Source organism: Elephas maximus, chromosome 19, assembly GCF_024166365.1.
Source record: "Elephas maximus indicus isolate mEleMax1 chromosome 19, mEleMax1 primary haplotype, whole genome shotgun sequence".
NCBI classification, from domain to species: domain Eukaryota; kingdom Metazoa; phylum Chordata; class Mammalia; order Proboscidea; family Elephantidae; genus Elephas; species Elephas maximus.
In genome coordinates, this window is record NC_064837.1 from 52,592,415 (window position 1) to 52,611,273 (window position 18,859).

Sequence of the window (18,859 nt, forward strand, 5' to 3'; positions counted from 1 at the left end):
CCGACTGCTCCTTGGAAGCGAGGTTGGTGAGGCTTCGTCTCACGTACTTTGAACATGTTATGAGGAGGGAACAGTTCCTGGAGGAGGACATCATGCTTGGTAAGGTAGAGGGTCAGTGAAAAAGAGGAAGACTCTCAATGAGATGGATTGACACAGTGGCTGCAACAGTGGGTTCAAATATAGCAACAGTTGTGAGGATGGCGCAGGACTGGGCAGTATTTCACTCTGTGGTAGATAGGGTCGCTGAGTCAGAACCGACTCGATGGCACCGAACAACAACGAATAGTGGTAAAGTGCTGGCACTACAGCAGGAGGGACCCAGGTGGGTCCTCAGAACTTGTAGACCAGAGGTTACAACTAGAAACCCCTGAGGCTGCCTGGACCGGGCCCACAGACAGGCTCCATTTGGTCTGAGCTGTGTTTTTTAAAGACTTGAATATGTTGCTAACCTAAAAAATCAGTAAGTTTCACATAGAAATCTCAGTTTTGGGTTTATGGAAGCATCATAAGATCCAGCCCTTGAGGGTCATTCAGCACGTACGCCCACCAACCACTTCTGGGCAGGAGGACATGGGTCTTCCGGTTTGCCCTCTCCCTGCCCACTCCCCAGACCTCCCTGGAGCTTACTGGTAGGAAACTCAGGAAAATGCAAAGCAGTTTTGCCTTCCGGTGGGTAGCACCTGTAGAAGTCTTTACCTTGAGCTTGTTGAGGCTGCAATTAGACAGATTCAGGTAGAGATTGCTAAGTGTTGGGTGCCCAGCACTTGACGAGTGCACCAACACTGCTCCTCACCAGCAGGCATGCTGAGCCCAAGCAGGGGCTCAAGGACCCTGAGGGGGAACTGGGGGAAGCAGTGGTGTGTTGGGTCCACACCTGAGGATGAGGACGGTTCACACAACCTGTTCCGAGGCCACTCTGGTCTTTCCCACAACTCCCCTCCCTGCCACAACTTTATCTCTCATAATATAGGATGCTGCCCATTTTGCAGATGGGATAACTGAGGCACAGTAGTGGAATCAGGTGGCTTGGCTGTGTGCCAGGGTTAGAATTGGAGCACCCAGATCCTGGCTTCTGGCCCCAGTCCTGCCATGGCCCAACCTACCCCCGACCCTTGCCACTAAACTGAACCCAGATGGTCGCCCTTCTCTCACCTCACCTCTGTGGCCTTCTAGGTGCTGGTTTGGCAAAAGGCCTGGGGTGTACACCGACTACATCTACCAGGGCCCCATGATCTTGGTCCTGCTGGTAAGAACCTGGGAAGGGGGGGGGAAGTGAGGGGCACAGTGGGGAGGGGGAGTCAGTGCCTGCTGTGGACCTGAAACAGCCCTCTGTCTAGAGGTGGGAGCCGCCCAACAAGGGGCCCGGCCTGGACTGTGCAAGTACTATGGCAGGTAGAGGCAGAAGTCTGGGAGGGACAGAGTCCAGACTGGGAAAGCCGAGGCCCGGACCTGCTCCGACCCCAACGTGTTGCTCACATACATGCCCACACCATCCTTACTGGTATGTTCAAATTTCAGATCAATTTTATCTTCCTTTTCAATATCGTCCGCATCCTCATGACCAAACTCCGGGCATCCACCACGTCAGAGACCATTCAGTACAGGTAACAGGTTCCCTCTCTCAAGTTCCCACCCACCCCAGCCTCTGACCCAGGGTCTTCACCCCAGGCCTGGCAATCCCTCCTAAAACCCCAGCTCCCCCAGTCTCAGACCCAGCCCCTCCTGGGTGGGCTATGACTCTCGGCCTCCCATCCCCCACCCCCAGGAAGGCGGTGAAAGCCACTCTGGTGCTGCTCCCCCTCCTGGGCATCACGTACATGCTGTTCTTTGTGAACCCTGGGGAGGACGAGGTCTCCCGGGTTGTCTTCATCTACTTCAACTCCTTCCTAGAGTCCTTCCAGGTACAGCTGCCACCCTTTGCCCTGGCCCAGGCTGCCTCCAGCTCCTGAGGGGCCTCTTGGGTGGGAATTCTCCCAGGCCAAGGCCTGGAGGAGCGGGAGGCTGGGGAGAGGCAGTGGGTGCCGAAGGCAGTGGGTGCCCTCATCCCTTGACGGCCTTCTCCCTCTACCCCAGGGCTTCTTCGTGTCTGTGTTCTACTGTTTCCTCAACAGTGAGGTAAGGACCCCCAGGGCCCAGGGGTGGCCCAGGGTGGTAGGAGGCCCGTCTGCTCTGAAGTCCCTAGGGGGTTACCTCTAGAGGGTCCCTGTCACCTCCCTGATCTGCTCCTGCAGTGACAACCCAATTGTTTGCTCTCACAGGCAGTTGGGGTGGTGGCCAGAAGCAGGGGGTTCAGTCTCATCCATGAGTCTGGAATGGGTTGCGTATTAGGAAGGGCCAAGCCCTGGGGCACTGCATCCATATGGGAACTCTGCTGGCCTGTGTGTGGATTAGAAAAAGGCTCCCTTCCTCAGGACACTGAGAGAATTGTCCTAGCAAATATGCAAATAGACGATGTCAATGGTATCACCAATCCACCTTCTGGGTGGCCCCTGTGCACTGCTCACCTGTGCAGCTGCTCGTGGGGGAGGGGGTCCTGCAGACCTGGCTCAGACGTCCTGCTCTGTCCTGTGCCTACAGGTCCGCTCGGCCATCCGGAAAAGATGGCACCGATGGCAAGACAAGCACTCGATCCGTGCACGGGTGGCTCGTGCCATGTCCATCCCCACCTCCCCCACCCGGGTCAGCTTCCACAGCATCAAGCAGAGTACCGCCCTCTGAGCTGGAGGGCCTGGAGCAGCCCTCAAGACTTGTGTTTGGGAAAGGTGATTGCTAGGCTCAACTGGCTGCCCCGTTTGCCTTTTCCACCTTCCGCCCCCCAGGAGCAGCTGCCACTGAGAGCCTGGGGGGCCCCTTTTGTGCACCCCTCCAGCTGAGCTGGAAGTTCTGGGCTAATAAGACTGGATGGCGTCTGGGCCAGGGATAAGTGGAAAATAACCAACAGGACTGGGATGGGCCCAGGGCCTCTGTTTCCCCCTTGTTCCAGCCCTCCCTGGAGAACCAGCTGGAAAACCCAAAGCAGCACATGGGCCCCTCCAAGAAAGATCTTTTCCCAGAGCACAAAATGGCCTGCCCACCAGAGACCAGGGGCTGTCCTCAGCCCCTCAGTGGCATGATGGGAAATTCTCGTGACAGCATGTGAACCACCATGATGAGGCTTCCGGGAACTGAGGCCACATGGTCACAAACCCTGGTGACATCATCAAATATCAGGCAACATCATCAGACATCAAGCAACATCACTAGAAATCAGCACTCCCAAGCCACCAAGACTTCATCTGGAATGGCGGCCCTGCCACCAGAAGCGCTCTGCCTCACTGCCTCACACCCTTGGACCTGTGCTACCCTGCAGGCCACCCCAGCTCTCCCTCACTAACCCACTGGGCAGTACCCTTAACCCATCCCTGTCACCTCCCCCTCCTAGGTGTTTCCCCCTTTGTGAGAAGATGGGGGTGGGTGGGGTGGCCCAAGATGCACTCCCAACAAAGCCAGCCTCCCTCTGAGGCAGGCAGAGGATACTTGGACACATTCCCACTGGCTTCAGGGTGACACTGCTGGGCACAGCAAGCTTAGGCACCTCTGGAGCAGGATCGTTTGCTTAGCAAAGACAGGAGACAGGGTGGGTCCTTGGCCCTCCCTGCCCAAGTGCCTGGAGCCAGACACATAGCTCTCTGGTGGCAGTAGCCCAGCCAGCGATTGCTGATGCTCCACAGTGTGGACTGGCCCAGCCCCACAGGCCCCTACATCCAGGGCTCTGGACAGCCAGAGTCGGGGTTTCTGCAGGGGCCTGGGATATCGGGGTACCGACTGTGAGGAAGATGGCTCATGTAAATAAATACAATATTTATCTTTTCAACCAGCATTTGTGAAGGACTGACTGGGGCTGAGTGGAGAGGGGGCCTCAGAGAGGTGCAGGCCATTTTCCTCCTCCAGCTGCTCTCTGTGTGGCTGGGAAACCTGATACCGCTGACACACCCCATCAAGGACAGGATGCTAGCTGAGCCCCTGAGGGACAGTAGAGGGGGCAAGTGTGGAATGGACCTAGGATTCTGGCCCGGGTCCATTTAGTTCTTTGTAAGGAGGTAAGCCGTAGCAGAGAAGGGCCGTGGACTAGTGACGAGAGGGAAGGACACAGCCTGAGTTGAGGTGTGGCAGTGGGCCAGACAAGGTGCTTCCCAGCCAGGGAGGAGTCAGCTGGGGCCAGGAAGTAAAGTCAGGGGTTGGGGAGGGGGGCAACCTTGAATGTGTCTTATTTCAGGTTCCCCAGGATGGACCTTGAAACAAGATTTCAAGTACAAACTCAGGGAAGATGGGCTCAGGGAGCAGGTGGGGCAGTGAGGTGGGAAATGAGGTGGCAGTGAAGGGTGGGTGCGTTAGAAGACCCCACTGTGGCAGCTGGAGCGGAGGAAGAGTATCCCGAGGGGGCACCGGAACAGAGATTGGCTGACAACTTCCAGAGCCACGGCGGGGGGTGGGGGGGGGTGCGCAGGGAGAAGGATCCAATAAAGGGTTCTGCCTGACAGGAGGGACCGGAAGTGACCGGTGAGCCCTGTGCTGCCATGGTTGAGACATCTTCCTAAACTCTGCCTTTCACCCATGGAGGAAGTGAGAATGCAAGCTTCTCCCTGGACACTGGTGGGGTGTGTGTGTGCGTGTGGCAGGGGGCTAGGGCTGGCATCCCAAGGATGGAGGTGCCTGTGGGGCTGGGGGACCTCCGTGAGTGCGAGCATAGACACGGGGCCTTGGAAAGGCCAAGCTGGGGCCGCAGCCTCCTCTTTCCGGCTTGTGCCTCTTGGTTGCTTTGCTGACAGGCACCCTCTGAGCATCTACTGTGAGCTCAGCCCAGCCCGGCCCGGCCCGGCCCAGACCAGCCCAGCTCAGCATGGCCAGCCCCGGGTGAGGTGGGAGAGGCGATCAGCCACCGTCAGGACGTAGCCAGGAACCGACTTTGAAGCTCCGAGCTGCTGGCTCTGGAATGAAGGTGCTTCTTTCCATCCGAGGATGATTCCAAGGCTGGTGGTCTTCAGAGAAGCTGGGGGCGGGGGTCTGTGGGCAGGCAGGGGCCAGTCCAGGTGTGCTTCAGGACCCTCCCAATCCAGAGACTCTAAGAGATGAGGGGTGCTTTGGGGCACAACTGGGGACATCTGGGTCCCAAAGAACCAACCCTTCCATGTCACACATGTTTCCTAGGCTTCTGTCTCACAGACCGGTTTCTCAGGGTCCTGTTCTGAGGTTCAGCTTGTGGGTGAGGTAGGGAGAGAGGCCCTGCTGGGGTGGGTGGGGGTGATGGACCAGCAGACACATATCACTGCACTGGGGAGGGGCTGCACAGCTGCAGGGTGGGGGTCATGCCTGGAAGAATTCTCCACGCCATGCCCAGAGGTTGCAGTCCCCTGAAAGTCCACCCACCTGAGCCTCTTTCTTCTTGAGACCTTCCCTCACCCCCTGCCCCACCAGATGATGGGCACAGAGCAGCTTCGTGGGAAGAACCAAAATGTGGGTGGTTTCCCTCCCCCGATTGTGACAGCATAGCCCCAGCTCTGGCATACTTGGCATCCCCTCCAGGCTTCCTCCTCAGGCCTCTGCTGCTGATGGGTCAAACACCCTGGGACCAGGACTGAGGAGGGAAGCAGATCTGGGCAGACCAGGCCTTGGGAAGAAGGGAGGTTTTGGACTACAGACAATAATATCTTACTTGTGTGTATCTGTATGTTGTTTTGCAAGCCACGCAACACTTTGAACATTATCTAATCCTTAACCAGCTCACCAGATAGAAACCAGCCCATTTTACAGCTGAGAAGACTGAGGCTGAAGAGGCGGAACTAGAACTCAGTACTTCCAGTTCCAAGTTCAGGGCTCTCTCCAGCACCCTCTGTTGACTAAAGTCTTCGGGGCTCAGGATTCGGGAGGACAAGACTGAGGAAACAGCTTGAGGGGAGGGGTGACAAGGAGGCCTCAGGGTTTCAGAGTATCTGGTTGAGGACATGTGCATGGTGATGACAGGACTGGCCCAAAGGTGTTGAGCTGGGTGGGAGCAATGAGGATTCTGCACTTCCACCCTGGCTTTCAACCATCCCTCCCCACGCCCTCCACTAGTCGAAATGATTCTTAACTTCAAACAGTGTGGCCCAGACCACCAGAAGCCTGTGCGGGCCTCCCCACAGCCCATCCAGCCTCCGCCTAGCCCTGTGAAGCGCTGCTGGCCTCTAGCTGAGGGAGTCTCTCAGGGCCCTCTCATCTAATCCCCTGACGAGGTTGCTTTCTGCATCTTAGGTACACCAATGCTATCTATCAACTGACTGAGGGTTTACTAGGGACCAGGCACTGCTGAGCCCCTAACATGTTAATCCCATCTAATCTTCATACCACCTATGAGGCAGGGGCTGTTGTGCCCATTGGACGGATGGGGAAAATGAAGCCCAGAGAGCCTGGGCACCTGCCTGAGGGCACCCAGCAGGTGGCATAGCTAGATGAGGACCGAGGTCAGTCTGACCCCACCTCCACATGTTTAGACATTGTGCAACAGGAGCTCGGTGTAAGGTTCCCTCCCGGCCCCACTGCACCCTCCAAGCCCCTCCCCACCCCCTATTTGTCAGCTTCCCAGTTTGTGGACAAACATCATTCAAAGCTGAGGTGGATGAAAGAGTTAATGTGTGTGGAGTGCGGGTCTCAGACCTGCCTGGCCCTCTCCCTTCACCCAGCCCAGCCACCAGTCCAGCCACAGGCTGCCAACCACCCATCGGCCCCAAGCTTGTTCCTGCTTCGTCTAGAAACATTGCTGTCTTCCTCTCCTCCCTCCCCACAAGTCCCACAACTCCTGCAGATCCTGCTGAGCAGGCTAGGGGAGGGTCAAAAGAGGGCTGTTGTTGTTGTTAGGTGCTGTTGACTCAGTTGCAACTCAGCAACCTCTTGTACAACAGAACGAAACACTGCCCGGTCCTGCACCATCCTCACAATCGTTGTTATGTTTGAGCCCATTGCTGCAACCACTGTGTCAATCCATCTTGTTGAGGGTCTTCCTCTTTTTTGCTGACCCTCTACTTTACCAAGCATGATGTCCTTCTCCAGGACTGGCCCCTCCTGATAACACATCCAAGGTATGTGAGACAAAGTCTCACCATCCTTGCTTCTAAGGAGCATTCTGGCTGTATTTCCAAGACAGATTTGTTCATTCTTCTGGCAGTCCGTGGTATATTCAATATTCTTTGCCAACACCATAATTCAAAGGCATCAACTCTTCTTCAGTCTTCCTTGTTCATTGTGTAGCTTTCACATGCATACGAAGTGATTGAAAATACCATGGCTTGGGTCAGGTGCACCTTAGTCCTCAAGGTGACATCTTTGCTTTTTTAACATTTTAAAGAGGTCTTTTGCAGCAGATTTACCCGATGCAATATGTCCTTTGATCTCTTGACTGCAGCTTCCATGGGTGTTGATTGTGGATCCAAGTAAAATGAAATCCTTGATAACTTCAATCTTTTCTCCATTTATCATATGTTACTTATTGGTCCAGTTGTGAGAATTTTTGTTTTCGTTATGTTGAGTTATAATCCATACTGAAGTCTGTGGTCTTTGATCCTCAAGTAAGTGCTTCAAGTCCTCTTCTTTTCAGCAAGGGAGGGCTGGGCTAGGTCCAATGTCAAAGTTCCCAGTATGTTGGAAAAACCAGTGAGATCATTTGGAGATAACTCCAGAAGCTACCTTTAGCCACCAGAGTGCCACTCCACCCCCTTTTGCTCCCAAGGGGTCCTGAGCAGATGCCTCTGCCCAGCCTCATCTGCCCATTGGACCAAGGAATGAGGGGAGGAGGCAGAGAGCAGCAGTGGGGGCTGTGCACAGCACACCTAAGAGGAGACTTGGTGAGCACCAGCCGGGGACCTGGAGGGGTGGAGGACAGTGAGCTCCTGCCTCTTTTGCCTCCCTTGCTGGGGTAGTGGAGGAGAGAGGAGACGGCGGTCCAGGCCCTCCTCTGTGTACCATCTCTGGAACATGCAGCTGGGAAACACTGGGCCAGGGAGCAAGGGTGTGTGTCTGCAAGGTGAGCTAGAGACCATCCCCATCCTTTCTGAGCAGCTGCATGGGGCTGAGACCCGTTGCCCAAGGTCTGCACCCTCAGCTGCCCAGAGTGAATGAAGACAAATGTTTCAGGCACCATCTAGGACCCCAGATGGATGGCAGAGACACTGCTCTGGCCTGCCTTGGGCAGCAACCCTGAGAGCCCAGGCCACAGTGGGGAGGGAGCAAGAGCTGCAGACTGAGGGATGCCCTCAGGACAGGGGTCCTCTGTGGAACCTGGGGAGGGGAGCTGCAGAGTCTGGGAGCAGGAACAGCTTGGGGGGTGGGCCCAGATGGCATCACCCCTCGTGTGACTCATACCCAGTAAAGCATTGTGCTGGGCACTGCCAGGGGCACCAACTGCCCACAGAGAGGAGCAACGCCAGGGCTGATGGGACTGGAGCTAAGGTGAGAAGGGGTGGGGGACTGGGGAAGCAGTGATTGAACAGACACCCAGATGCCTTCAGTGAGCTGGACTCCAGGAAGAGCCTCAGAGCAAATAAGCCTCCAAAGAATTCTTGGAGCCCGGTAGCCCCAGGATCATCAAGGTAGATCAGGAAGGGAGGGCAGGAGCAAGCTGTGTTTGGGGTGCATGGACCCCAGTTTGGGCCCATGCTGGTCTGGCAGGTTCAGAGTAGCTCATGTGAGAGCTGTCCTGAGGACAGTGCCAGTGGGGGCCTGAGACTCCCTGTCTGGAGAGGAGCCAGGTACGGGCCAAGGCTGCACGTAGTAGCTGGGGGGCCAGAAGGAGTCTTACTCTGGTGGCCTCCACAAGGGGCTTCTGCCTGGTTGACATCTAGGCGCTGAGATTTAAAGAGGGGCACCCAGCATGGGCACTGCTACGTAAGAAGTTTATAAGCTGAGCCTCCTTTCCCTAACCATCCCCCTCCCGAAGCACCAGAACCTGCCAGAAGGGCAGCAAGCAGCCCATCCCCTGGCCCTGCCCATCTCTCCCCGCAACAGCTGAGTGGTTCACTCCCCACCATCAGTTGTGTTTGTTCCCAAGAGCGTTTCTGACAGTTCACTTGTCATTGTAATCACTGTTTGTAATCTAATTAAATGTTATATTAATGGGTGAAACAGAAGAGAACAAAGACAGTTGTTTCTTATGAACACTCAGATGAACGAATTGAAAGACACGAAACACATGAGTCACACAAAAATGTTAGCTGTCAAATTAGGTGTGGGTGAGATGAATATAAATAGTTGGGCAGAAGGAGACTGTCGAAATCTAGATGAATTCTGTTTGTGGACCACTTGGCAAGTGCCTTTAAGCTCTCCCCTCACTTTAAAGAATCCCACGCTGGGAATTGGAGATGGGGTTTCTTGGGTTGAATTTCATAAGGAAGACAGCTCGGAACTCCAAGGGACAGACCCATAATCAAATGAGAGGCCAGTCTTAGGCTGGGTTCTCCAGGGAAGCAAAATCAGCAAAGCATGTGTGTGTGTGTGTATATATATATCCCAGTGCCATACATATATGTATACCAAACCAAACCCATTGCCATTGAGTCAATTCCGACTCATAGTGACCATATAAGACAGAGTAGAATTGTCCCATAGGATTTCCAAGGAGCAACTGGTGAATTCGAACTGCTAACCTTTTGGTTAGCAGTTGTAGCACTTAACCACTGGGCCACCAGGGCTCCATATATGTGTACATACACATATACATGTATAGAGAGACAGAGAGAGAGATTTATCTCAAGGAATGGCTCACACAGTTGTAGAGGTTGGCAGGTCCCAAGTCTGTGTGTGGGTCAGGCGTCAGGCTGGAGATTTCTCCTATGCATGTAGCTGCAGGGGCTGATGAGCCCAAGATCAGCAGGTAAGACAGCAGGCTGCTGGCTCAAGTCCCAAGAACCAGAGGTCAGATGATGACAAGCTAGATGCAGGGTCCAGAGTAAGCAAAAGCCAGCAAGCTTTGTCAGAACATCCATATATATTGGATGCAGGCCATACCCTTGAGGAAACTCCCCTTACAACTAAGTGGCTGGTCACATCATGGAGGTAATTACGTTATATCACAAAATGGAGGATATCTGCATCATTACATAACTGCCAAACTACATCATTACGTAAATGCCACACCCCTGAGAATCATGGCCCAGCCAAGTTGACACACAACCTTAACCACCACAGGAGGGTCAGTGACTATACACCTATTTGTTGGAATTAAAATAAAATGGATAAAGTATGTTGGTGTCTTTTTAAAAATAAACTTTTAAATTTTGGAATAATTCTAGATTGACAGAAAAGTCACCAAGATAACAGAGAATTCCTGCATACCCCTCACCCAGTTCCCCTTAATGTTGCCGTATCACATCATGTAGTGTTAATGAGTCCCTCTTTCACTGACTTTTCTTTTTTTAAAATAATTTTTATTGTGCTTTAAGTGAAAGTTTACAAATCAAGTCAGTCTCTCACATAAAAACTTACATACACCTTGCTATCTACTCCCAATTACTCTCCCCCTAATGAGACAGCCCGCTCTCTCCCTCCACTCTCTCTTTTCATGTCCATTTCGCCAGCTTCTAACCCCCTCTACCCTCTCATTTCCCCTCCAGGCAGGAGATGCCAACATAGTCTCAAGTGTCCACCTGATCCAAGAAGCTCACTCCTCACCAGCATCCCTCTACAACCCATTGTCCAGTCCAATCCATGTCTGAAGAGTTGGCTTCGGGAATGGTTCCTGTCTTGGGCCAACCGAAAGTCTGGGGGCCATGACCACCGGGGTCCTTCTAGTCTCAGTCAGACCATTAAGTCTGGTCTTTTTATGAGAATTTGGGGTCTGCATCTCATTACTCTCCTGCTCCCTCAGGGGTTCTCTGTTGTGTTACCTGTCAGGGCAGTCCTCGGTTGTAGCCAGGCACCATCTAGTTCTTCTGGTCTCAGGATGATGTAGTCACTGGTTCATGTGGCCCTTTCTGTCTCTTGGGCTCATAATTACCTTGAGTCCTTGGTGTCCTTCATTCTCCTTTGATCCAGGTGGGTTGAGACCAACTGATGCATCTTAGATGGCCGCTTGCTAGCGTTTAAGACCCCAGACGCTACTCTCCAAGGCGGGATGCAGAATGTTTTGTTAATAGATTTTATTATGCCAATTGACTTAGATGTCCCCTGAAACCATGGTCCCCAGACCCCTGCCCCTGCTACGCTGGCCTTCGAGCATTCAGTTTATTCAGGAAACTTCTTTGCTTTTGGTTTAGTCCAATTGTGCTGACCTCCCCTGTATTGTGTGCTGTCTTTCCCTTCACCTAAAGTAGTTCTTATCTACTATCTAATTAGTGAATACCCCCCCACCCTCTCTCCTCTCGTAACCACAAAAGAATGTTTTCTTCTCAGTTTAAACTATTTCTCAAGTTCTTATAATAGTGGTCTTATACAATATTTGTCCTTTTGCAACTGACTAATTTCACTCAGCATAATGCCTTCCAGGTTCCTCCATGTTATAAAATGTTTCACGAATTCCTCACTGTTCTTTATCGATGCGTAGTATTCCACTGTGTGAATATACTATAATTTATTTATCCATTCATCTGTTGATGGGCACCTTGGTTGCTTCCAACTTTTTGCTATTGTAAACAGTGCTGCAGTAAACATGGGTGTGCATATATCTGTTCGTGTAAAGGCTCTTATTTCTCTAGGATATATTCCAAGGAGTGGGACTGCTGGATTGTATGGTAGTTCTATTTCTAGCTTTTTAAGGAAGCACCAAATCCATTTCCAAAGTGGTTGTACCATTTTACATTCCCACCAGCAGTGTATAAGTGTTCCAATCTCTCCACAACCTCTCCAACATTTATTATTTTGTGTTTTTTGGATTAATGCCAGCCTTGTTGGAGTGAGATGAAATCTCATCGTAGTTTTGACCTGCATTTCTCTAATGGCAAATGATCGTGAGCATTTCCTCATGTATCTGTTAGCTACCTGAATGTCTTCTTTAGTGAAGTGTCTATTCATACCTTTTGCCCATTTTTTCATAGGGTTATTTATCTTTTTGTAGTTGAGTTTTTGCAGTATCATGTAAATTTTAGAGATCAGGAGCTGATCAGAAATGTCATAGCTAAAAACTTTTTCCCAGTCTGTAGGTAGTCTTTTTACTCTTTTGGTGAAGTCTTTGGATAAGCATAGGTGTTTGATTTTTAGGAGCTCCCAGTTATCTAGTTTTTCTTCTGCATTCTTAATAATGTTTTGTATACTGCTTATGCCATGTACTAGGGCTCCTAACGTTGTCCCTATTTTTCCTTCCATGATCTTTATCGTTTTTTATTTTATATTTAGGTCTTTGATCCATTTTGAGCTTGTTTTTGTGCATGGAGTGAGGTATGGGTCTTGTTTCATTTTTTGCAGATGGATATCCAGTTATGCCAGCAGCATTTGTTAAAAAGACTGTCTTTTCCCCATTTAACTGTTTTGGGGCCTTTGTCAAATATCAACTGCTCATATGTGGATGGATTTATGTCTGGATTCTCAATTCTGTTCCATTGGTCTGTGTATCTGTTATTGTACCAGTACTGGGCTGTTTTGACTACTGTGGCGGTATAATAGGTTCTAAAATCAGGTAAAGTAAGGCCTCCCACTTTGTTCTTCTTTTTCAGTAATGCCTTATTTATCCAGGGCTTCTTTCCCTTCCATATGAAGTTGGTGATTTGTTTCTCCATATTACTAAAGAATGTTGTTGGGATTTGGATCGGAATTGCATTAAATGTATAGATCGATTTTGATAGAATACACATTTTTATAATGTTAAGTCTTCCTATCCATGAGCAAGGTATGTTTTTCCACTTATGTAAGTCTCTTTTGGTTTCTTGCAGTAGTGTACTGTAGTTTTCTTTGTATAAGTCTTTTACATCTCTGGTAAGATTTATTCCTAAGTATTTTATCTTCTTGGGGGCTACTGTAAATGGCATTGATTTGGTGATTTCCTCTTCAATGTTCTTGTTGGTGTAGAGGAATCCAACTGATTTTTGTATGTTTGTCTTGTATCTTGATACTCTGCTGAACTCTTCTATTAGTTTCATTAGTTTTCTGGAGGATTCATTGACTTTTTCAACGCACCAGTCTCCTACCCAGTCCCAACCATCTCAGGCAAGTAGGTCGACAGCATGTCCCCTGACACATCATGCAGAGCCATACAGGGTTAGCCAGAAGTGCCACCACCTAGCAGCTGGGATCTGAATCCAGTCTCTACCACTTGGAAAAGCTCCTTGACTGCCCTCAGTCTTTGTTCGTTCTACTGTAAAACAGGGTGCACACGATCATCATCTCACACATATTTCCTGAGCATTAACTGGCTGCTAATGGAAAGCTGGCGGTTCAAATCCACCCAGTGGTTCCTCGGGAGAAAGACGTGGTGATCTGCTCCCCTAAAGATTCCAGCCTAGAAAACTCTATAGGGCAGTTCTACTCTGTCACATGCAGTCAGTATGCGTTGGAATTGACTCAACAACACCCATCGGCAACAACAACTTCTGTTCTAGAATCCAAGAGCAGTGAATAGGACAGACAAGGTCCTGTCCTCATGGAGCTTATGTTTGACCAGTGGGAGACAGAAAATAAACAAGTAATCACATCAACAAACAAAAAACCTAAGAGGGTGATAAGTGCAATGAAGAAAATAAAACTTGACTGTGATAACAACGTTCTAAGAAGGGGGCTTTTTTTGGGGGGGTGGGTAACAGTGAAAGATCTGTTGGAGCTGAGGCCTGAATGACAAGGATGAACAAACAGTGAGGGACCTGGGCCACTCCAACAGGAGGCTCTGGGCAGAGAGCACAGCTGTAAGGCCAGGAGACCCTGGCAGTCAGGGAACCAGGTGTCCAGGTGCAAGAGCTGGATCTGGGGACTCGGGTGGGGGACTTGGGGTGGGGCACGAACCTGCAGCTGAGATTCTGTGCCTGTCCACCCCCCGCTCCCCAGCCCCAGAGACCTGGGTCAGGGCCTCAGGGAGAGGAGGCCTGTCTTGAAACAACAGTTACATCAGAGAGGCAGCTTGCCTGGGAAATAGAACACCAGGCTGATCTACTGGTGGTGGTCACTGGCTCATCTTGGGTGGGGGTTGTCACAGCATCGGAGAGAAGCAGCTGAGTGCCAGCCAGGGAGGTGGAGGAGGACAGCTCATGGGCAGGGAGCACATGGGAGAGTCATTGAATGGGGAGTATGCAGGCAGGAGCACGTGGGCAGGGAACACTAAGCAGGGAGCAGTGGGCAGGGATCATGTGGGCAGGAGCACATAGGCAAGGAGCACAAGGTAGCATTGAGTAGAGAGGACTGAGCAGGGAGAATGAGGGTGGGAGCACGTGGGCAGGGAGCTCATGGGCGGCAGTACGTGGGCGGAAGCACTGGGCAGCCTGGAACACAAGTCATCAGCTTTGTTGTTGTTAGGTGCCATCGAGTCAGTTCTGACTCATAGCAACCCCATACACAACAGAACGAAACACTGCCCGGTCTTGTGCCATCCTTATAATCATCGTTATGCTTGAGCCCATTGTTGCAGCCACTGTGTCAATCTGCCTCCTTGAGGGTCTTCCTCTTTTCCGCTGACCTTGTACTCTGCCAAGCATGATGTCCTTCTGTAGAGACTGATCCTTCCTGACAACATGTCCAAAATATGTAAGAAGCAGTCTCGCCATCCTTGCTTCTAAGGAGCATTCTGGTTGTACTTCTTCCAAGACAGATTTATTTGTTCTTCTGGCAGTCCATGGTATATTCAATATTCTTCGCCAGCACCGCAATTCAAAGGCATCAATTCTTCTGTCTTCCTTATTCATTGTCCAGCTTTCACATGCATATGATGTGATTGAAAATACCATGGCTTGGGTCAGGCGCATTTTAGTCTTCAAGGTAACATCTTTGCTCTTCAACACTTTGAAGAGGTCCTTTGCAGCAGATTTACCCAATGCAATGCGTCTTTTGATTTCTTGACTGTGGCTTCCATGGGTGTTGATTGTGGACCCAAGTAAAATGAAATCCTTGACAGCTTCAATCTTTTCTCCGTTTATCATGATGTTGCTCATTGGGCCAGTTGTGAGGATTTTTATTTTCTTTATGTTGAGGTGCAACCCATACTGAAGGCTGTGGTCTTTGATCTTCATTAGTAAGTACTTCAAGTCCTCTTCCCTTTCAGCAAGCAAGGTTGTGTCATCTGCATAACACAGGTTGTTAGTGAGTCTTCCTTCAATCCTGTTGCCCCGTTCTTCTTCATATAGTCCAGCTTCTCGGATTATTTGCTCAGCATACAAACTGAATAGGTATGGTGAAAGAATACAAGCCTGGCGCACACCTTTCCTGACTTTAAACCAATCAGTATCCCTTTGTTCTGTCTGAACAACTGCCCCTTGATCTATGTACAGACTCCTCATGAGCACAATTAAGTGTTCTGGAATTCCCATTCTTTGCAATGTTATCCATAATTTGTTATGATCCACACAGTCGAATGCCTTTTGCATAGTCAATAAAACACAGGAAAACATCCTTCTGGTATTCTCTGCCTTCAGCCAGGATCCATCTGACATCAGCAGTGATATCCCTGGTTCCACATCCTCTTCTGAAACTGGCCTGAATTTCTGGCAGCTCCCTGTCAATCGATATACTGCTGCAGCCTTTTTTGAATGATCTTCAGCAAAATTTTGCTTGTGTGTGATATTAATGATATTGTTCTATAATTTCCACATTTGGTTGGATCACCTTTCTTGGGAATAGGCATAAATATGGATCTCTTCCAGTCAGTTGGCCAGGAAGCTGTCTTCCATATTTCGTGGCGTAGACGAGTGAGCACCTCCAGCGCTGCATCCGCTTGTTGAAACATCTCAGTTGATATTCCATCAATTCCTGAAGCCTTGTTTTTCACCAATGCCTTCAGAGCAGCTTGGACTTCTTCCTTCAGTACCATCGGTTCCTGATCATATGCCACCTCTTGAAATGGTTGAACATCGACTAATTCTTTTTGGTATAATGAGTCTGTGTATTCCTTCCATCTTCTTTTGATGCTTCCTGTGTCATTTAATATTTTCCCCATAGAATGCTTCACTATTGCAACTCGAGGCTGGAATTTTTTCTTCAGTTCTTTCAGCTTGAGAAACACCGAGCATGTTCTTCCCTTTTGGTTTTCCATTTCCAGCTCTTTGTATGTGCCATTATAATACTTTACTTTGTCTTCTCGAGCCAACCTTTGAAATCTTCTGTTCAGTTCTTTTACTTCATCAATTCTTCCTTTTGCTTTAGCTGCTCAATGCTCAAGAGAAAGTTTCAGAGTCTCCTCCGACATCCACCTTGGTCTTTTCTTTCTTTCCTGTCTTTTCAACGACCTCTTGGTTTCTTCATGGATGATGTCCTTCCACAACTTGTCTTGTCTTCGGTCACCAGTGTTCAATGCGTCAGATCTATTCTTGAGATGATCTCTAAATTCAGGTGGGATATACTCAAGGTCATATTTTGGCTCTTGTGGACTTGCTCTGATTTTCTTCAGTTTCAACTTGAACTTGCATATGAGCAATTGATGGTCTGTTCCACAGTCGGCCCCTGGCCTTGTTCTGACTGACGATATTGAGCTTTTCCATCATCTCTTTCCACAGATGTAGTCAATTTGACTTCTGTGTGTTCCATCTGGCGAGGTCCATGTGTATAGTTGCTGTTTATGTTGGTGAAAGAAGGTATTTGCAATGAAGAAATCGTTGGTCTTGCAAAATTCTATCATTCGATCTCCGGCATTGTTTCTATCACCAAGGCCATATTTTCCAACTACTGATCATCCTTCTTTGTTTCCAACTTTCACATTAAAATCACCAGTAATTATCAATGCATCTTGATTGCATGTTTGATCAATTTCAGACTGCAGCAGCTGATAAAAATCTTCTATTTCTTCATATTTGGCCCTAGTGGTTGGTGCATGTATTTGAATAATAGTCATATTAACTGATCTTCTATGGATATTATCCTATCACTGACAGCATTGTACTTCAGGATAGATCTTGAAATGTTCTTTTTGACTATTAATGCAACACCATTCCTCTTCAAGTTGTCATTCCCAGCATAGTAGACTATATGATTGTCCAAGTCAAAATGGCCAGTACCCGTCTGTTGGAGTTCACTAATGCCTAGGATATCGATGTTTATGCATTCCATTTCATTTTTGATGATTTGTAATTTTCCAAGATTCATACTTCATACATTCCAGGCTCCTATTATTAATGGATGTTTGCAGGTGTTTCTTCTCATTTTGAGTCATGCCACATCAGTGAATGAAGGTCCCGAATGCTTTACTCCATCCACGTCATTAAGGCCGACTCTACTTTGAGGAGGCAGCTCTTCTCCAGTCATCTTTTGAGTGCCTTCCAACCTGGGGGGGCTCATCTTCCAGCACTATATCAGACAATGTTCTGCTGCTATTCATAAGGTTTTCACTGGCTAATGCTTTTCAGAAGTAGACTGCTGGGTCCTTCTTCCTAGTCTGTCTTAGTCTGGAAGGTCAGCTGAAACCTGTCCTCCATGGGTGACCCTGCTGGTATCTGAATACCAGTGGCATAGCTTCCAGCATCGCAGCAACATGCAAGCCCACACAGTACGACAAACTGACAGACACGTGGGGGAAGTCACCAGCATCAGCCCCCAAATCCCTCCTTTCTGGTTCCGGGAGTCTCAAGGTGCTTCCCACACACACTAACTGCCTTGACAACCCCGTTCCTCAACACTGCCCTGTCTAAGGGTGGCCTGGAGAAGCATGGATAGGAGGTCTTCAGTGACCTATGAGAAGACGTCAGCCACAGAGCAGCAGCAGAAGGCCGCAGGACTAGAGCCGGGGCTCCTGACTCCAAATCCAACTCTTGCCACTGTATGAGCTCTGTCTTTCCAGGTGGAAATCTGTCCAGTTTCAGGGGAAAGATGGGGAATGTGGCCAGAATCCAACTCAAGACATCTGAGAGATGCTGAGAACCAGCAATGTCACCAACACAAGAGCCTCTAACCTTCTTAAAAAAAAAAAAAAAACCTTCTTAGCTGGGTCCAATTGGGCTTTCCCGGGCCTCAGGCTTATTCATCCATGAAGTGGGTGTATTAGGGTAAGGCTAGCTAGGCTGCTGTAGCAAAGAGACCTACAGCAATTCAGGGCTGAAGGAGGATATCATATCTCTTTTTAACAGCATCCCATGCTACTGCTCCTTGCAAACACCCCGGGACCTGGGTTCCTTTCACTTTGTGTCTCCCATCCCCAAGGGCGTTGTCCTCCTCTGCATGGTCAACACTGGGTCACAGGCCAGTCCATGTTTTCACTCATAAGACAGAGAGGACAAGGAGCCCCAAGTCTTTCAGCCTCAGCCCTGAGGGACTAACATCATTTCTCGTCAATTTCTATTGGCTAGAACTTGGTCAGATGGCCATGCCTAACTGCAAGGGATGCTGGGAAAAGAATTCCTGCCATATGCCGGTAGAAACAGGGACCGATTCTGGAGGACAGCTGGCAGCTCTGGCTCAGTGGGTAGAGTAGTACTTCTTGCAAGGCAGGTAAAGCACTTGGCATGCAGTTAAGTGCTCAATAAAAGTGCTCAATATCATTGAGGTCAGAGCTCCAAGGGGCCTTAGAAACTCTTCTGGTCCAATGTCCTCATTTCTTTGCGGATAAAGAAATAGGCCCAGGGAGGAGAAGCGTCTGCCCAGGTCCCTACTGGGTAAGGAGCAAAGCCAGGGCCAGAATTCAATTCCATCTTCCCACCCCTTGTTTCAAACTACCTGGTCCCAGGTAAAGAGCGGGGACCTAGATGTCTTTTCTGCCCAGAAATCAGGGTGGGGGACAGGATCCTAGGTCGAGGCC

The 18,859-nt window shown here is 49.8% G+C and overlaps 1 protein-coding gene across 1 annotated transcript in view; it reads left to right on the forward strand.

The window, feature by feature from the left end:
• The window catches only part of CRHR1 (corticotropin releasing hormone receptor 1), a 46,280-nt gene extending 43,562 nt beyond the window's left edge, over positions 1 to 2,718 (forward strand). Inside the window, exons 9-13 of the mRNA XM_049859869.1 lie at positions 1,174 to 1,246; positions 1,519 to 1,604; positions 1,766 to 1,901; positions 2,074 to 2,115; positions 2,578 to 2,718. Coding sequence (XP_049715826.1) covers positions 1,174 to 1,246; positions 1,519 to 1,604; positions 1,766 to 1,901; positions 2,074 to 2,115; positions 2,578 to 2,718 — 478 coding nt within the window. The remainder of the gene's footprint in view (positions 1 to 1,173; positions 1,247 to 1,518; positions 1,605 to 1,765; positions 1,902 to 2,073; positions 2,116 to 2,577) is intronic.
• Positions 2,719 to 18,859: the final 16,141 nt, after the last annotated feature.